The 19,351-nt window shown below is 35.2% G+C and overlaps 1 protein-coding gene across 4 annotated transcripts in view; it reads left to right on the plus strand.

Moving 5' to 3' along the window:
* The window catches only part of CDIN1 (CDAN1 interacting nuclease 1), a 247,446-nt gene that overhangs the window by 138,478 nt on the left and 89,617 nt on the right, over positions 1-19,351 (plus strand). For 2 of the 4 annotated variants that reach the window (XM_003340037.4, XM_056810236.1), the window contains 2 exons: positions 4,629-4,694; positions 5,498-5,603. In XM_003340037.4, coding sequence (XP_003340085.1) covers positions 4,629-4,694; positions 5,498-5,603 — 172 coding nt within the window. Of the gene's footprint in view, positions 1-4,628; positions 4,695-5,479; positions 5,604-19,351 lie in introns of all 4 variants that reach the window. The other 2 variants (XM_056810235.1, XM_007480009.3) reach the window with 1 other exon arrangement.

Raw genomic sequence — 19,351 nt, forward strand, 5'->3', positions numbered from 1 at the left:
AATAATGCCTCAAAACAAATTTGGAGCAGCAGAATCCTCAAAAAGAGAGGATGAAACAAGTTTCATGACCAAGATTGGCCATTCCTCTTCAAACCCACAATGTGTTTTTGGTCTTCTTGGACTTAACCTATAAGCACTGAATTTCATCTACCCAGTTTCCATTCTAGATGGAAAATCACTGCATCAAATATTGAAATTAAATTGACTTGAATAAAATAATTATAGAAATACATTGGTTGACACATCTGAAGAAGACAGTCTGCTTGTTGAACCCTGACGTTGTTAGCTATTATTTAGCTATAATTATAGCATTTATGTTCCAAGTAGCTTAATGTTACATAGGGTGTATATATTTTGGTTGGAGTGAAGTCCATGAATGTGTTACTTGAGCTCTAAAGGTCTCTTCCAAGTCATTGGATGATATGAAAAATCACATAGCACACACAACTCTGCTTCTTTCTGATTGTGGTTTTCTCACTTCCCTTTTTTTCCCCCTTATTTTGCTTTTGTTCTTTGGGTATGGAATGGATATGAGAAGAAGGAAAGAGATGCTGTCCTGCCTCAGAACTCCCCCCATTCAAATCTCCAGGAGCCTCTCATTGGCTCTACAAATCCTAAAGCCAAAAGATTTCATAGTTTTACAAACTGTTTCTCTCCACAAATGGCTTTTTTAATTTTATCCTTAAATCCTTGGCCCCTAGCACAGTGCTTTGTATGCAAGTGTTTAATAAATAATTATTGTAATGGACTGTGCGGAATTTCAGACAACTTAGAATGTCCAGATAAACTTGGGCAAGAGTGCCCTAAGGGAGCATTAGTCTGAAAGTGAATTGCTGTGATTGTGTAGTATATGTCATAAAAGACTATGTTACTATTGCTCTCTTAAAAGATTTTGGTGCAAATTTGAGCTCATTCCAGAAGATCTTATAGCTTAGTGGTCAACCAAAGATCTCAAAAGCATTCTAATTTGAAAGGAAGTTAAATGAATTTCCTGGATAAGGCAGTGTGGTTTACTGAAAAGAAAACTAGGATATGGCACTAAGTTCTTTGATTTCAGTGATGGTGCACTTTTTCCCTGTATTCTACAATATTTGCTAGTGATAGAAGGCAAAACTCATCATTAGAAATTGATTAGCCACTATGAAGAAGGTGATCCCTTTGATAGCAAGGATCCTGACTTTTTAAAAACTTTAGCAGAGTACCTTGTGAATGGTGAGACCTTAATAAATGATTTATTCAATAATAGGTGGAGTATTCAATAGGTGGAGTTTTTTTTTTCCTCTGTGATATTTTCCCCTGCCTTTTTCAAATATATTGTAAGTGCTTTACTGGTGTCACATCTCCCTCCTCCTTTGTCCCCTACCCAACATTTACATGTATTATCAAGATAGATAATATCCTATTTCTTTCTAAAGGATGGAATCAGGGACCAAGATATCAAGAAACTTGGTTAGGATCACATCATGAAAATGTGATCTCTCAAAATAAGCATTTCATCTGTATAAAGTTAACTATATTGTACAAATTAAAATCAAGAAATCCTTCCTTACCCTTAAGATCAGAAGAAATAGAAATGCACAAACTTAGGCAAAACAGAATGGAGGAGAGCAGATTGAAGGAAAACACAACACTGAGAACCCAACTCAAGAATATATGAACAGTTGATGTACAAAACAAGATATTACATTTTTGACTCCATCAATAAGTTGGTTATTGAGTCAAGAAAACATCATTCAGGAAGACAAACGTTAGCAGAATATCTTTACTTCCCTACACATGTTGCTCCCTATTCTTAGATTAGGAGAAGCAGTAGTAGAAAAAGCATTGAACTTGAACTCATGAGATCACAGAATCTCAAAGTAGGAAAAGACATTAGGGACCATCAAAGTTGCCCCACCCATATAAGAAATTCCTCCTACATTATCAACAACTTGTTGTCTGTCCTTGCTGGAAGACTTCCAAAGGTAGGGAACCTACTGTTTCCTCAGGCAGCCCATTCTACTTTTGGACATCTTGAATTGTTAGGAAATCTGTGGTTGTATTGAATCCCAAAAAAAAGTGTCTCTCTGGAGTCTCTTCTTTTTCCTACTTTCTGTCATGTTCAAGTGGAACAAGTCTAATATCTCTTCCTCAGGACAATAGTTCATCTACTTGGAGACAATGATCATGCCTCTCCTAAATCTTTTCATCTCCAGGCTAAATATTCCAGTTTCTTCAAGTGATTCTCTTGGGACATAGTTTCTATTTTTAGCTTGTTCTTGGCATAATAGAAATTTCTGGTCACCAATTTGCCTTCAAAGTTTTCCATGATAAAGAGAAAGAGAGAGAAACAGGCTAAGAGCCAAAAGACCCAGGTTCACATCCCAGCTCTTGTATTTTGGCAGCTGAGTCTCAACTTTGTCACTTACTAAATGAAGATATTAATATTTGGACTATGTACTTCACAGAATTGTGACAAGGAATGCAGTGTGTATTAAAATGTTAGCTGTTATTATTAAGCATTAGCTATTATTATTAAGCCTCCATGTCTTTGGACTTAGTAACACAGTCTTTTTCAGTTATTAGAGTAGGGAAACTGAATCATAGTCAAGAGGAAAAATGAGAAAGGGAAGCAAGGCAATTTGGAGCAAAAGAAAACTGGAGACTTACTGTAAAAACTCCCAAATAACCTGTCTCTTCTTTCTGTTGGAAACAATGAAATAGCTTAGAGAAAAAAGGAACCCCTAGAGGTCATCTATCCCCTTGCCTGCAGGCAGGATTCCATCTAAACCATCCCAACAGTGTGAGTGTTCATCTTTCCCAAAGACATATGGGAAGATTCCACCATCTCTTCTGGAATTTTACATATTTTTTTGTTTTTCTTTCCATGTTTATGAAACTTAAATTATAGATATTTGTGTTCATGATCTTGGTGCTATAAGTTAATTAGCTTAATGTCTCATTTTAAAACGGATTTGGATAGGCACAATAGATTGCTCTATCATCTTTGAAAATTTTATTTTGAACTCTCAGAAACATTTTTTGGTCCAAAGTACATTTGAAATATTAGCAAAGTTTTTATCAAACTAAGTTAGAAATAAGAATTAATCTGCTTTTGCAAACATCCACCCAGCTTTTAAAACCGTTCATCATCTCTCCAGGGTTTCAACTCTAAAGTACCTGAATAGAGATGATTTCATGATTTCTCTTTTCCATGAAATGTTCTAGCTGCTGTTATTTTACTGCCATTTAGGAAAAAGGAATGTTTCTAAACATATTCACCTAGATTTCAGAGATTTTTTTTCCACCCTTTTCTTCCTCATAAGTTTAGTTTGATTTCTGTTTAATTGTCTGAAAGTTCGTTCAGCTTTTTCTTCTACTTTAAGGAGAAAAGTGGCTTAAATGCCAGCAGTCATAAGATTTGGTTTGGTTTAAGGCTGTCAACTTATAACAAATTTTTACTTAAAGATCTAGTTTAAATATTGTTCTTGTCGTTAAAAGGTTATTTAAGCTCAAAATGCTGACCTTTCAAGATGCACACAACAGTGTTCTAAAACAGAGTTTCTGAGCGTTGGCCATGAAACCACTGTCTTAGGCTGATAAATGGATTGGAAATAAGCTACCCAACATTGGGAATGGGCCATTAATTTTAATCAAAGGTGATGCAGAAAGGCGAATGGGATGCATGACAATGTCAACAGCCCAGTAGATGTTAAGAGACCACACAGCCTTCCTTGTTACTTGGTTGGGCCATTAGTTGAGGTTGGGTGAAGACAGAAAGCCATGTCTGGAATTGAATGACCAGGTCACTCCAAAATCTAATGGAGAACTCCTCATTTCAGAAATCACATTGTAATGGCATTAGAAGTCAAGGACAGCATTTAGAAAATATTGACGGATTTTTTTTTAACTAAGCATCTAGCTAGTTTTCACAACTTCATCAGCTTTCTGCATTTCCCTGACTTGAAAAACCTCTCTTCCTTCCTAATGGATCACTGATATTTGCAAAGGATCAAGGAATCGAACAGACTTAGAACAAATCTCAAAGCATGTTTACTTTTCAAAATTAGATAGTGTTAGTTGTAAAACTTTGGTAAATGCCACAAACTACAATATGCCAAAGGAATTAAGCTGTGTAATTACTTCTTTACCACGATTACCTCCTGGTCACCCCTTCCTCATCTTCATAAATAGTTTTATTTGAAGCTAAACTTATAAAAAATCATGAAAGTTCTTAATTCAAAACTTTAAGAGAAAACCATATTATACCTTGTTAGAAGCTATTAACATTAGTTTGTTAAGCATTATTAGCAAGCTCCATGGTTGGGGAGAAAGCTACTTCTTTCAATCAGCAAATATATTTCTTTATTTTGAGTATTTTCAGTTACAAAAAAAGTGCTGTATGACAGCTGGAATTAATGATGTTTTTAATGAAGACATAAAAATGCACAGGCGACAAAAGAAGCATTTTTATATCTATGCTTCAGGTTTGCTAAGAAGGTTCATTTAATTTGACATAGTATTTCATGCATATGAAGGATATGTATGACTGCATTAGTAGTTTTTTCACTTTTAAAAAAGAAAGTAATTATTTTGCCATTTTGTTAATGGAATAATGTTATAAATAATAGTATTTGTTCTCGCCATAGATGAAGATCAACTCCGTGCAAAGGGTTATGACAAAACACCAGATTTTATTTTAGAAGTACCAGTTGGTAAGTCCTTAAAGTTCATTGTACTGTATGTTAGCAAAAAGAAAGCTTTTTGTTTTCATAAAATTATATTTTTGTTAATATTACCAAATGTTGAGAGACTAAGGGTGGTAATAAAATACTTTTAGGTATAAATGTATGCAGCTTCTATTTTAGCAAAAAATTGCTTTCATTTTTATAATACTTTGAAAACTCATATGTTTTATAGAATAAAAATCCCCTCTAAATTAGAAAGGAGCACTGGTTTTGGTGTCAATTTGAAACCTGATTCTGACACTTATTACCTTTGTGGCCCTGGTCAAGTCACTTAGTCTCTGCTGGTTTCAGTATCTATCTGAGAAAGGATGAAGTTGGACAAGATCACCTTTCAGGGACCTTGTCGCTTTCAGATTGTGAACCTATAAAAGTTTTAGTAACAACAAGTAATTTTTAAAATATCAACTTTTTAAAATGTGCCATTTAAAAATTATTCATGTTTTGGTGTTTACCTTTCAAGTAATAAGGGGAGATTTTTTAAATGGTCCATATTACATGGGTTTTTGAAGCATGCACACACACACAGACACACACACACACACACACAAATTAAAAGTAAAATAGAGGTAATTGTATCATAAATATCCTTTGAAATGTATATGTACAATTTTTTTTTTTGTAAGCACATTTACAGACCATGCGTTAGTCACATCATGAGTATAAATTAGCCAGTGCTCCATTAACTTAAAACGTTTGGAAAACTATGCAGAGCTGAGAATTTCAAATATCCCATTCACTTCACTTTATATTAGTAATGCTTTGTCCCTTAGCTCTGGAAGGGCACATAATTCACTGGATTGAAAGCAAAGCCTCATTTGGTGATGAATGTAGCCACCAGGCCTACCTGCACGACCAATTCTGGAGCTACTGGAACAGGTATGGTTCCATTATTTTTCTTTTAAGATGAACGATATTCAGCTGAAATCTCATTAGAAATACAATATTTTGTTTAGCTGGTAAAAAATGCTGGTAGCTTTTGTTTAGAGTAAATATATGTTCTTGATTAATGTATTCATTTCAGATAATTTAAACTGCTCTTGTAATGTTGCCACATTTTTAATAGAAAAATCTCTGAATTATGACAGTCAATTCATACTGTTTTCTAAAAGTCATAATACTGATATTTAAAATATAGAAAATCCAATTTTGTGCTATCTTTGAATAATTCTCATTTTGCTCAGAAATTAGATTTCAATGCCAGATAAACCAAAAGAAAGGCCTTTTACCTATTCTTTCAGTGAAGGAAGCTTACAATAGAAAACAAAATCCCCTCTAACTCAATTAATGGTGCTGAAATCTTAAGACGATTCCTTTGGTTAGCATGAGCATGCTATTAGTGACTCCTGTGTTGTTTTGATTTTCTGTTGGTCACCCTTGTTCTCATTCTACACATGAATTTTGGGGATAAGAGAAGGGACATCAAGCAGTAATCTTCTGAGGTTCATTGTGCTCTTAAATCCCTAGCGAAGTGTGAATGAGTAAAGTATTAATTTGGAGGAAAAAAAAGGTGCAGATATTTAAAAGGATGAGATCAGATTGTCTGTGGGCAACTGTAATGGCCTGCGAAAATGGGACTTAGATGACAGAATTTGGCATAGTATTTGTGACTTATCTCTACAAAAAGGCCAGCAGACCTCTTCCTCTCTTGCAGCTGTGCTGAACTGAACCCACTTTTTGCCATGGTAACAATGATCGTGACAAAAAGCTGGATGTAATGGCTTTCTTGATTTTCTTGTGTAATTGTGCGTGGCATCCAAGCTTTACTTTAAGGGGATGGAGTAGGAAAGTGCAAAATGTTTTAGAAATCAGTGCTGCTTCAGCATTTTCAGAGTTTTCTTCAGATACTGTTCAAACTAGCAACTTGGGAGATATAATGTGACATTAGAAACAATTTTCTGATGAGCAGTGGAAGTGTAAATAAAGAATTATTTTGAAAGTGTTGAGAAAAAGATGATAAATTCACATTGCTGAAGTTTGACAGACTCAATTTATTGTTCATTTGGAAATATTTTTCTCTTTTACATTTTAAATATATTTTAAGACAGTAACAACAATAATAAAATCCTCCATCCCAATTAATGTGGCATATGTAGATTTTAGATAAAAACAACATTTAGTCCTTAGTAGCAGAAGTACTAACAAAATAACCTAGGTAGTGTGATTTAATGAAAGTCAGAGGGGTCAAGTCTTAGCCCTGCCCTTATAAACTGGGTGACCTAAGGAAGTTGCTTAATTCAGTTTTCTCATCTATAAAAATGAAAAGGTTGGACTAGATAACCTCTAAGATCTCTTTAAGCTCTGTCTTATGATTAATTATGTACATTGACAAAAAGGAATACTGCTATGTAGCAAATAATACAAAATTGTTGGGGATTTTAAGATACTTTACAACCTGTTACCTTTTCTGTTCAAATTATGTTTTGTTAGACTGTTATTAACTCCCTAATACTTTCAAGATCAAATAGAATCTTTGGTTTTGCATTTAAAACCTTGTGACCTAACTCTATCCTACTTTAAAATCTTCTTTCACTTTAAATCTCCTCCATGAATTGCATGATCCTCCTATAAGCCTGCTTGCTTTATTTCTGTTTCGTGATCTTGTACCTTTTTCATTGGCTCCTAGGTTGTTTTTCCTCCTCACCTTGTTTCCTTTTCCAGATTTCCCTGATTTTCCTCAAAACTTGGTTCATTTCCCACCTTCTACAGATGGACTTTCCTAGTCCCTTCCTCTACTTTGTATATATCTCTATGGGAATGTTTATGTGTGTCCCCTTTGAGATTATGAACTTGAGGAGAGAGTCATTTGGTTTTGGTTTTCAGTTTGTATTTTTTGTCTTTCTTTGTATCCCAGCACTTAGCACAGAGCCTGTCTATAATACATCCATAATAAATGTTTGTGGACTGATCAGCTTGGGTCTGTGTTCCCTGCATACATACTGCTTCATCAGGGAGAAAGCAGTCTTGACAGAAACAGACTATAGAAAGGCAGTCTAAGATTATATTCGCAAAGGAATTAATCTCTGCATGAATATTTGATGACTAAAAACAGTCTAGTAATTACAGATAAGAGTCTGAGTTGAAAAGTAAACATTGAACAGTTACTCACCTTGATGGAAAATGCCTATTGTAATTTGATTTAAAATTGCAAGTGACAAGATATTTTGAAGGTAATGAAACATTAGGCAGATTGTGTTACTTACCATTGGAACTTACTACTCATGTCTTTCCATACCCTCCACTTATATAATAAAAATCACCAGGATTTCCCCAAAGATGGGAAATTGTCAAATCTCAGAGTAGTTGAAGAGAGGGGTGAGGTAAAAATGGAATGTAAGTCTTAAATCATCTTGGAGTTCTCCCCTTTTTATCCTCCCAAATGCTCATCATTCGTGATATGATATGAGAAGAAAGAAAACAGATCCTGGCTTTCCAACAGTTATTACTGCCCAGAAATGTACTTTCTCATTTTCTTTTTCTGGTGTATTAATCATAAGTTTCTAGAAAATTCCTGTCTAGAAGTGAGAAAAATGAGAGAAGGGAGAATTTGACCTTTTTCCACCTCTGCAAGCCTGGCCAAGTTTCACTCTGCCAGGCAAACCAAATTATAGGATTTAAATTAATGTCCAGTATTCCAAGTATTATTTATATAAAGTTTATTATCTGACAAAATAGAACTACATGACTAAGTTTTCTACATGCTCAAAAAAAGCCCACTCCACCAAAGCCACCACAGGAACAAAAAAGAGAGCCGGAGAGACAGAACTCCACCGAATGTATCTCCTGTCTATGTCAGCACGTAACGACAGGAAGAGAGTAGGGTGCTGGGAATCGTAGTTTTGTGGGGGATCATAGTTTTTAGGGTAACATTCAAATTACACAAAATGGAAATAATTCTTTCCTCATAGTGCAGAGGTTTTGTCATCCTATAAACTAACATATAGAGGGCCTTACTTGACTAGAGAACCTTTATTTCTTTAACGTAGCTATTCAAGATACCTAGACTAGGATCTTCTCTTAGGAATTCAAGATTATCATTTTATTCTCTCCCCAAAATAGGAAGAGAAGTCCTTTCTATTTATATTCCTTCCTTCAAGGTAAAAATAATTCTTTTATATTTCTTCCTTAGGACCCAATATCTCAGATAATCATGGCCTCAATCAGTCAATTAACAACCATTTACTAAGTGTCTAATATGTGCCAGACACTGTGTTCAGTGCACAGTATACAAAGGAAAAAAACAAGGCAATCTCTGCCTTCAAGGAACTTGCTTTCTTTTGGGTCAGTGAAAGATAATTCAATTGATCCTTCAGCAAAAAATTTATCAAGTTTCTAATGTATGCCAAGTACTTCAGAACCCTTAGAGAAGACAAAAAACAGGGGAGAGTGGGAACGAGAAATGAGGTAGAATATACAGATAAGAGAAATGATATATGTACAGCAACTATAATAATTTCATCTACACATTTACCCAGTGTAAGTTAATTACCACAGCAAGGAAGTCAAAAGAGCATAGAAGCCATCCTGGTCAGTAAACATCTTCTTTGTGATCTTAAGTAAGTCATGTAACCCCAGTTACCTAGCCCTTACCACTCTTCTGCCCAGGAACCAATACTTAAAAACAATTCTAAGACAGAAGATATGGGTTTAAAAAAATCCTATCAGTAGCTAGAGACCTATTGATTTTATGTAGGTGTAAACCTACATAAAAATTTCTTGAGAATCATCTGTATTTATATTAAAGGAATTCTTGATGAGAATCTTAATAGGAACAAGCAGGCTTCTACAAGCAATACTCAACATTGGATCACATCTTTATCACCTCATGATTAATTGAAAGTTATCAAGAATATCCTCTCTGACTTCACTTATTTGTTAGTTAAGCATTTGACTCAGAAGAACAAAACTTCTTTATAGGCTCTTTGATAGTAAAGTGTCTCCTGTTCATAAAGCAAGATCATTCAGGATTCCTTGGAAGAAGAAACAACTTTGTTCAGTGACCCTCTGAAAATAAACATAAGGCAAGGCATAAAACAAGAAAATAAATGTGGAACCAAAGGTATTCACCATCATAATAGATGAGATCTAATGAAGAGTTTTGACTGAAGAGGAATTCTCCATGCATGGTAAGATCCTCCTTATTGTCTTGCTTGTGGATGACATTGTGATGATCACATCAAGTTTTACAACATTACAAAGTCTCTTGGAAGAGATCTATAACCAAGTAAAGGTATTTGGTTCATGACCCTTTTAGAAACTATCTGTAATCACTTAGGAATTTGGACTTTCTATCCACATAAGATGATCAAGTGACTGGCACAGAATAAGTGCTCAATAAATGCCTTTTGACTAACTTGTACCAATTTCAACGTGCATTTGGATCAACATCCTATAATCAATTGTATATTAATATGGAACAGAATTATACAGACGAATAATCAGCAGAGCCTAGAGTTGAATGGGACAAGAGCAGTCTGGATTGCCTTCAGGGTGTTATGTAGCATTTTTCCTGACTCTAAGATTCCCACGGAAGTAAAGTCCCTTTCTTTAAGACTACCATTTTGCTATATTTTGCTACCATTGCTCTATGACAGCAAAACAGAAGGCTATCACTTTAAAAATTAAAGATGAACATCATCTGAAGGCACTGAAGAAGTACATGATGGTGTGAAAGACTGCAACAGCAAACCAATCATTAGATTCCAAAGAGGAGGCAGTTGGGTGGCTCAGTAGATTGAGAGCCAGACACAAAGATGAGAGGTCCATGTTCAAGTCTCGCCTCAGACACTTCCTAGTTGTATGACCCTGGGCAAGTCACTTAACCCCCATTGATTAGTCCTTACCATTCTTCTGTCTTAGAACCAAAGGAGACAGAAGGTATGGGTTTAAAAAAAATTAGATTCCAAAGAACAGGAATAAGAGATGTCATCAAGGAAATTGTGTGACAGGAAGAAGAGATGAGTGGAACATGTGGCAAAAGTGAAAGAATCGCAAATGAACCGCTGGTGCCATTTTGAGGAAGGAGTGGTGATATTGGGAGAAAGTAGGCTTCCTGCATATTGGGTTACTCTCTGTGGTGAACTTTTACAAGAATATGAATGAGAGATGCACAAAATGAACAAGCATGGATTGATTCTCATCGATATTATTATATTATAGGAACATTCTGAATTAATGAAATCATTGATCCATTTAAGCATTTTAATATAGAATAATCTGTTTATCTTTCAAAAAAAAGCTTAAAATCATCTCACATTAAATTACTGATGATTTTAGTTCCCCCTTCCATCTTCCCAGTATTCCTAAGGAAAGAATTTTTTTTCTTAAAAGTAATCCTATTGGCTCTCAAGAACCAACTCTCTCATATGAAAAAAGCAAGATCCTTATTAAGTGGGTTGATATAAAAGGGGGAGAAAACCAAAAATCTCTATCTGAGTCATAAGTTCTGTATTTGAATTCTAGACACTATACTCATAGACTCTGTGGCTCCAGAGGAATTATTTAATCTCAATGTCCTGGTTTTCCCATCTGGAAAATGGGGGCACTTGTTGGGATCTAGGATTTTGGTAAAATTGAGCAGACATGAAGACCCATTCTCCCACCATAACAGTCATTACTGTTACAAACAAGAAAGTCATGGTAAAGATGGGATAATTTGGGTGAACTTTGCCCTAAGGTGATCTAGATTTGGGTCTTTTGAGGCAAGGTGGGGCAATGTACCTCTGAGAGTCTGGGAACCCTAGGGAGCTTCTTTTTCCAACTCCTTGCCAGTGTAAAGATTAAAATTGGGGGAAACTGAGGCAGATAGAAATTAGTTTCTCTCTGCAAGGAGTATTATATTTTTAGAGGTTTATTGAAGATTGAGAATTTAAGAAAATACAAGTAAGAAAGGCACGTGCTAGGTGGGCCGAGAGGCCCAATTCAATTTTACTCATATCATGAGAGACGCATCTGCTCCGAAGTGGAAGTAAAAGAGCGCATGTAGCCTTTACAACGAGGTTAAATACCCCATCTCGATCTCAGCCCAGGTGAGGTTACAAGGCATTTTGGGAAGTGAGCAAGGACTTCTGGGGAATGGAGTCCTGGATTCAAGTATCCATTTTTACACCAGTGACTTTAATCCATTGAACCAAGTGGGGAATCTTGAGCAGTGCAACACTAAGACTGTCTCTCTCAATATCTTTCTCATAAGAAGATTCCATGGCAACAAGTCATATTTTTTAGATAAAGCCAAACTGTTTTCTCTGAGAGTAAAACTCTGAGGTGCAGGATAATGTGATTTGTTTTTTCAGAAAGATATTTTACAATCAACTTTTCAGGTGCATTTCTCTTTCATGAAATAGGTTTCAACTGTATTTATGTAAGGAACTTTAAAAAGAGAATATGAGTAACTATAATATTGTCAAAATGCATATAAAAGAAAGAAATGGTTTGGTTTCTAGATGATCAATATTTTATTGTCTTTATGTTATCACTAACTTTCCCAAAGATTTCAGCCAAGTCTTTGGAATTTAGCCCTTCATGTCCAGAAAATCCTAAACAGAGAATACACTATAGTATCATTAGTGGGCACAGTAAATAAGCAGATAGGACTTCAAAGGGAATTCTATTCACTGGGGTTCGGAATTGGGAGGATATGTACACTAGGAAATGTAGGCCATAGCAAATTTATATACCCTTGGAAAGATGGACTGGGCTAATTTAGCCAGGTTTTTGAACCATTGGCTCCAGCAAGTCTGCTCTCCTAGAGGCAATGCAAAGCTAATACCTTCTGCCACAAGAATTGATTCGAATTCATTTCTTACCTCTTAAGTATTTTTAAAGATCTGTTATTAACCCAGCCAGGCTAGACTGCTTTTACATGTCTGTGGTGACCTGGCAGAAGTATTTAGAAGGCAACTCTCCCACAGCCTATTAAAGGATGGATTTTCAGATAATGTCCAAAGTTTCTTCTGAGTCCTAATACTCTCAGGAAGCCTACAATTAAGCCCAATCACAGATTGCCAGTTATTTCAGCCTTGTTAAAATTGGGGCCACTGTTTCCACACTGATCACATGTGCCTCAAGTTAGATTGTGAAGACTGAGCAATGGAAGCTCTTGCAAACCTTCAATTATGGCAGCCTTAGTAGGCTTCACTGCTATATACTAACAAGTAGTCATCAGCATCAACAGAAGACAGATTGACTAATAATTAACAAAGACACTAGGGAGAGGTTCTTCAATGGTAAAATACAACAATTTGCTTTTCCATCACTTGCAATAGAGGTAGTTACGGGATAGGCTCCATTGTCCCAAAGAATACTTGACATCATGATTAGCCCTAGTAACCTTATAATATTTGATGAAGACAAGAAAAGTGTTTTATGTGATTAAATTCTTATTATAGTAATGATGTCACACAATAAATAAGTACTATTTCTTCTGCATTTTGTATATGAATAGGAAGTGTTTTCCTAGGCAATGGATTCACATGTTCTACTATTGTTAATTGTTTTTAAATCTCCTGTGTTTAGAAATAAAGCAGTGGGCAGAAATGTCTTAACACATTTTCCAGAGTGATCTTTCCACCAGAGACATGAATATGGAGAAAGTTATGTTAAGATCATAGAACAATAAAGGTGATGATGAAATGAATGATTATCCTTATAGTAGAGATGTCTTCTCTTTCAAATGACCTTTGTTTGTGGGTTTACCCATAACAAGTTCAGTCTGCTTCCCCCACAGAATCCTAAGGATAAGGAGAAATTAGCTTAAATTAAGAGATTTAGACTTCAAGAAGATCAGATTCTTTGAATAAGGTCCTGAGAAATGTCATGTATTCCCTAGCCCTGGAGTTCTTTGAAAATACACTAGAAAACAACCCAATCTTGTGTGAGTTAGCTAGTTATAGAACTGCTTGGTATCTGGAAGATTCTTTCAGCCTTAGATAAGACTAGAATAGGAGATCAGAAGCTCTGCTTTCATTTCAAGCTCTGTTGCTAACTAGCTATATAATATATTGAGAAACTGATTTAACCTCTCTCAGGTAGTTTTTTACATAGGTGTAGGAATATCTGGAATCTTCACTGACAGAATTTTCTGATTATATGATCAAATGACACAATAGATGCAAAGTATAGCAGAACCATCAAGCACTTGATATGTGCTTACACACACATATATAGAAATGTTTGTAATGGTGATAATATTCAACTGTAGGATTTGCCAGGAATATGAACACTGTACATACCAGAAATAACAAACATGTACACCATCAGACTTGAAAATACATAGAAGCATACTTATTCTTAATAGATAAAATCTACCTAAAGTAATTAATTGGTTCCATGAAGACATTAACTTTAAGCAAAATGATATTAAGAGAGATTTAATTTCATTGGAGCACAGCTTAGTTGAGCAGAACCAAACCTATTCAGGCAAAGAGTAGTAAGTACCCATAGTCAGTAATGGCCCTCCCTGCTTAGACCTTAAAAAAGCACTTAGTTTTGTATCTCTCTTAATGTACTTTTATATTATTGCATATCCTACTTCTCTGTGTATGTGCCTCATTCCCCTAATAGGCTATCAGTTAAATGAGGGCAAGTACTGTGTGTTATTTAAACTTTCCATATTCTCTAATGCTTAGATTTATGTTTTTCACAGAATAATTTAATAAATGTTTAGTGAATTGAATTGAACTGCGCTGAAGCCTCTTGGGCCAGGAACATAACTACTTAGCAGGGTTTGATGATAATGTGTTTGATGACATTATTGCAAAATTAGATCATTCAGCTGATTTTCCAGTGACAAGTCGTCATTGAAACTAAACTTTGCATATGGAAAGCTTGGGTTTCTTAAATAAAATTCTATTCTTTTACAAGTATTTAAGTGTTATAATATCCTGAATTAAGAATGAAAAAAAAAAAAAGAATCCCAAGTAGGGAATACAGATGGATCTCCTTAAATTGAAAAGATTGAAAAAGATATAGGGAAAGAGAAAGGGCCTGTGATTCGATGGATACAGGGACCTTTCAATGAGAAAACTTCTACCAAAACAGGTCAATACCTTCCCTGCAACTTAGTAGGCAATGTATTTCCTAGAGAACTGATAGGTTAAATATCTTACCCAAGATCACACAGCCAGTATGGGTCTGAGGTTGGATTGAACCCAACTGTACTTGTCGCCAAGACCAACTCTATCCTTTATACTGTGTTGTGCTCTTTAATGATTATATAAAATCTATTTTTAATCAGCACAGCATAAAGATATGTAGGCTAAGAAATTGAAACTTAGAGTCTTTTTATATTCTTCATCAATTATATATATATATATATATATATATATATATTTTTTTTTTTTTATGGACTTGCTTCTAGGTAGCTAAAAGGCTCAGTGGCTAGAATGCAAAGCCTGGATTCAAGGAGATTCATCTTCCTGAGTTCAAATCCAGCCTCAGACACTTACTTCTGCTTACCTCAATTTCCTCATCTATAAAGTGGGAATAATAATAGAACCTGTCTCCCAAGGTTGTTGTCAGGAGCAGATGAAAAATAAAAACAATATTTCTTTTAAAAGTAGAAATTTCTTTTGTGCAGGGGTCAAGTTCATTCTACCTTTCATAGAAGCATGCTTTTAAAAATATTTTTAACTCTTACTTTCTATCTAAGTAAGAACTTTAAAACAAAATGGCAAAGGATAGTCAAACAGTGCTAAGTGACTGGCATGGGGTTATATAGCTAGAAAGTGGTTAAGGCTAGATTTGAACCCAGGTTTTCCTGGCACTCTATCCACTGAGCCATCTAACTGCCCCCACAATTCTTAATTATGTTCATATATATTCTGGTAAATATCATCAAACACCATGAAAACACATTTGACAGAATAATAATAATAATAATAATAACAACAATAACTAACATTTATATAGTATTTCCCATGTACCAGGCACTGTGGTAAGTTCTTTGCAGTTATTATCTTATTTAATCCTCACAATTAGGTGTGATTATCCCCATTTTACAGTTGAGGAAAATGAGGCAGACAGTTTAAGTGACCTGCCCAGGATCTCACAGCTAGGAACTGTCAGAGCATAGCTGAATAGAAACCTTCCAAGGCAGGGAATTGAAGACACTCTTAACTCCAGCACCTTTTTTTTGTATTTCTAAAGTACTTCTGTGTTATTTTGTGTCAGTCATTTATCTTTTTACAAATTATCTCAAAATCAATTTGAAGCAGTTTTACCATAGAGAGAAATGTGGGTTTTGGTTAGTTTTTGTTTGTTCCTTTAGAAGGTAAAAGCTTTACCAAATTATGTGAGCACAAGCTGATATGGCAGAAAAACCAGAATAAGATAGGTTCGAACCCATCATTTCAGCTCTCTTCCCAATCAATAAAAGTGACTTTCACAGAACTGATTGTGAGGAAATCTGTATTGGTCATTAATACCATAGAATAAACTCAGTGGCTTTTCATCCATTCAGGTCATCCATCGATAAACACAGACAAAATGCACAGCAACAAAGACTTGACTGAACAAATATTTTAGCTTTATGTGCTGCCCTCCATGATCACAAAGACCCAACCTACCTTAAAGTTACCAGTAGTGAATTTATTGGGCAAACCAGCAATGGCAAACTGAGCAGATATGTGGCCAAGGCATGAACATGTTTTGCTTGACTCTGCAGATTTGTTACATGGGTTTTTGTATTTTTTTTTCCTCAGTGGTGGAGGAGGGAATTGGATAAATAAGATGGCTAAGAGGGGAAGGGGTCAGAGGGGGATAGGAACAGAGAGAGGAGTCCTTGAAGCACTGGCCACTGGCTAGCATGTGCACAAAGTATTCCTGAATCCCTGAGAATGTTAAGTTTATGGCTAAAGTCATGAGCCGACTATGGCTATTGGTTACTTTCAGCTTCCCTTATTTAGTCTTCCTGTTACTAAATCACTCTCTACCCTACTGAAGTTAGAGCTGAATGCCACTGGCTTGAGACTCTCATGTCATTAAGCAGAATTTAGTAAACTTATGAAAACACTGCCTTCCCACTGTCCCTTGAAAATCTGAGCTGCTTTCTCCTGGCTTCCATCTTTATCTATACTTACTGCCTGAAATAGGGGGAAATGGTTTAGTCCTATAAAAAGGAGAATACTCCAAATGGTGACCTCTCTTCACTCTTTAGGAAGGGAAATTATACCATCTTCTAAATCTTCCTTCCTCCTGCCCTTCTCCATTCTTGTAAGTTGAATCATGAACCCATGAACTGCCAGAAGGCTGAATTCTAAAATCCTGACCTTTGCCCTACAGCTTTGCTGACTAGGGCCCCTTTCTCCTCTCCACCATCCTGGATCCTGGGGCTCCCTGTTCAGATTTTGTATTCTGATTTTGGATCCACCTTGATGTTGTACATTTCTTTGTCAATAGAACTTAACAAAATATGGTAGAGCTATATCTCGTGAATTGTATCCAATAACTTCATCAGCCAGAAATAATCACAGACAAATAGGATGGCTTTGAAAGTCACATTTCAGATTTATTTTATGTTTCAAAAGAAAAGCAAGCTATATACAATGGAGATTGATGATTTCAGGTATAATTCTCTTTTTTTCAGTTCTAACTTATATGAGGAAATATTTATTATATTTGGAATTTTCAGGTTCAGAATAAAAATAAGCAAATACAATTTTGAAGAAACAAATTAAAACTGAACTGACCACAAAATGTGGGCCTTCATATGGTTCATTATTTTTTTAAACCTTTACCTTTCATCTTAGAATCAGTACTAGGTATTGGTTCCAAGGCAGAAGAATGGTAAAAGCCAGGCAATTAAGGTTAAGTAACTTGCCTTGGGTCACATAGCTAGGAAGTGACTAAGGCCAAATGTGAACATATATCTGGTTCATTCTTAATCTGTGATCCATTATTAATATAGCCTGCAAATAAACTGAAGGGTGTTTACATCCCTTTCAAATTGTTTCTTCGAAACTATTCCATAGCCAATGATTTTGCCTCAGTGTCAGCCAAGCATCTAGAAAATTCTCTGGAGTGGCCAGTGATTAGATCAGTATATAGTGGTGCCCCCTTATCTAAGGGTCTCACTTTCTACATTTTCATTAATCTGCAGTCCACCCCAAGTGCCTGATGCTGCATTCTACCCAGGAAATGATAATAATATACCAAAAACTGAGAACAGGAGAATGGAAAAGACTTATAATCTCAGAGATTCAAATCTCACAATCAAAGCCTCATAACTCCCATTTCACCAACTTCTATAAACATTATTTTTAGAAAAGCACTGTTCTTCCAATAGTATACTGCCTATGGTGTTTGGTTAGGTTAAATTGAATTATTTTGTGAGCCTATAGGTGACTTTTATGTACACAGCAATACTGGTCTTCTTCATGAGTTATAAAGGTTTTAGAAAGTTGTACCAATGGTTAGGAAACCAGCCCTTTTAACAAGTACATATAGAGGAAACCTTGGGAGTTGCATTTGTCAAGCTGCTAGAACTGTTCATGCATACCCTGCTTCCAAGACTTCATTGGCAGCCCAAATATAAAGAACTGAAAGGTCATTCTTCTTCCTACAGTATGATGGTTTGTTGACATATTTTGACACATAAGAACAATGCTGAAAGGTTTTGACCTTACTGCAACACTGAGGGACTTGGGGCTGGTAAAACTATCTGATGCTCACTGAATTCTTCTTTCCTTCTCCTTCCTCATAGAAAACTACACACCTCAAACACAAAGAGTGTCACCCTTCCAGACAGGATAAACTAGTGGCTTTTGAAATAATTGATCTTTAAAAAATTGATCTTTTTATTTTTGTGTCAGGCACGCCAAAACCTTATGAGAGCACAAATTCAACTATTTTTATTCATATCTCACCAATTTAACTTCATGAAATTTTATTTGTTAGAGAAAAATTCAAGGATCTGGGAATCTTTTAAAATGCCTAATGTTTAATCTGTTTTCATAGAAAAACAAATATCTCACTGATTTTAAATGGTTGGGATCTGTGAAAGACAGACAAAATCTATATATCGAACTATGTTTCCATACAACTCTAAAAGTATAGAGATAAATAATTGGTGTTTAGAAAGGTTGAAGTGTTAGCTTCTCCAGCATGAGGGGTCATTAGATTACAAATTCAAAGCTAGAAGAGATCTTTAGAAACCTTCAAATCCAACCCCCTCAATTTACAGATGAGAAAACTGAGGACAGAGAGAGTAAGTGACATTTCCTGGGATCACATAGCTAAGGCTGAATTTGAACACAGAATTTTGTGTCATGTGCAAATATGCTCCCTGCTATTATATTTCCCTATTATAAAATGGAGCATTTAAAAAAAAAGGCTACTTTTACTTGAAATAGTCAATATATAAGGCAAACATATTTTGACTCCCAAGTTTCATGTTGCCTAAATTATCCCAATTCACTGTTTGTATATGTGAATAAGTAGACATTCACAATTTTTATTGTTATTATTTCAAAATATGTAAAAAAACACATTTTTTTAAAAATTCTCCATCCTCTATGTAGTGTTCTAGAGAAACTGTTAGGAAAGCTTTTTACAACTGCTATTCTAGGTAGGGAAATAAAAATAATTATAATAATTTTCTTCTAACATTATTTAGATTGTGCATTTGAAAG

The sequence above is a fragment of the Monodelphis domestica genome, chromosome 1 (assembly GCF_027887165.1).
Source record: "Monodelphis domestica isolate mMonDom1 chromosome 1, mMonDom1.pri, whole genome shotgun sequence".
In the NCBI taxonomy this organism is placed as follows: domain Eukaryota; kingdom Metazoa; phylum Chordata; class Mammalia; order Didelphimorphia; family Didelphidae; genus Monodelphis; species Monodelphis domestica.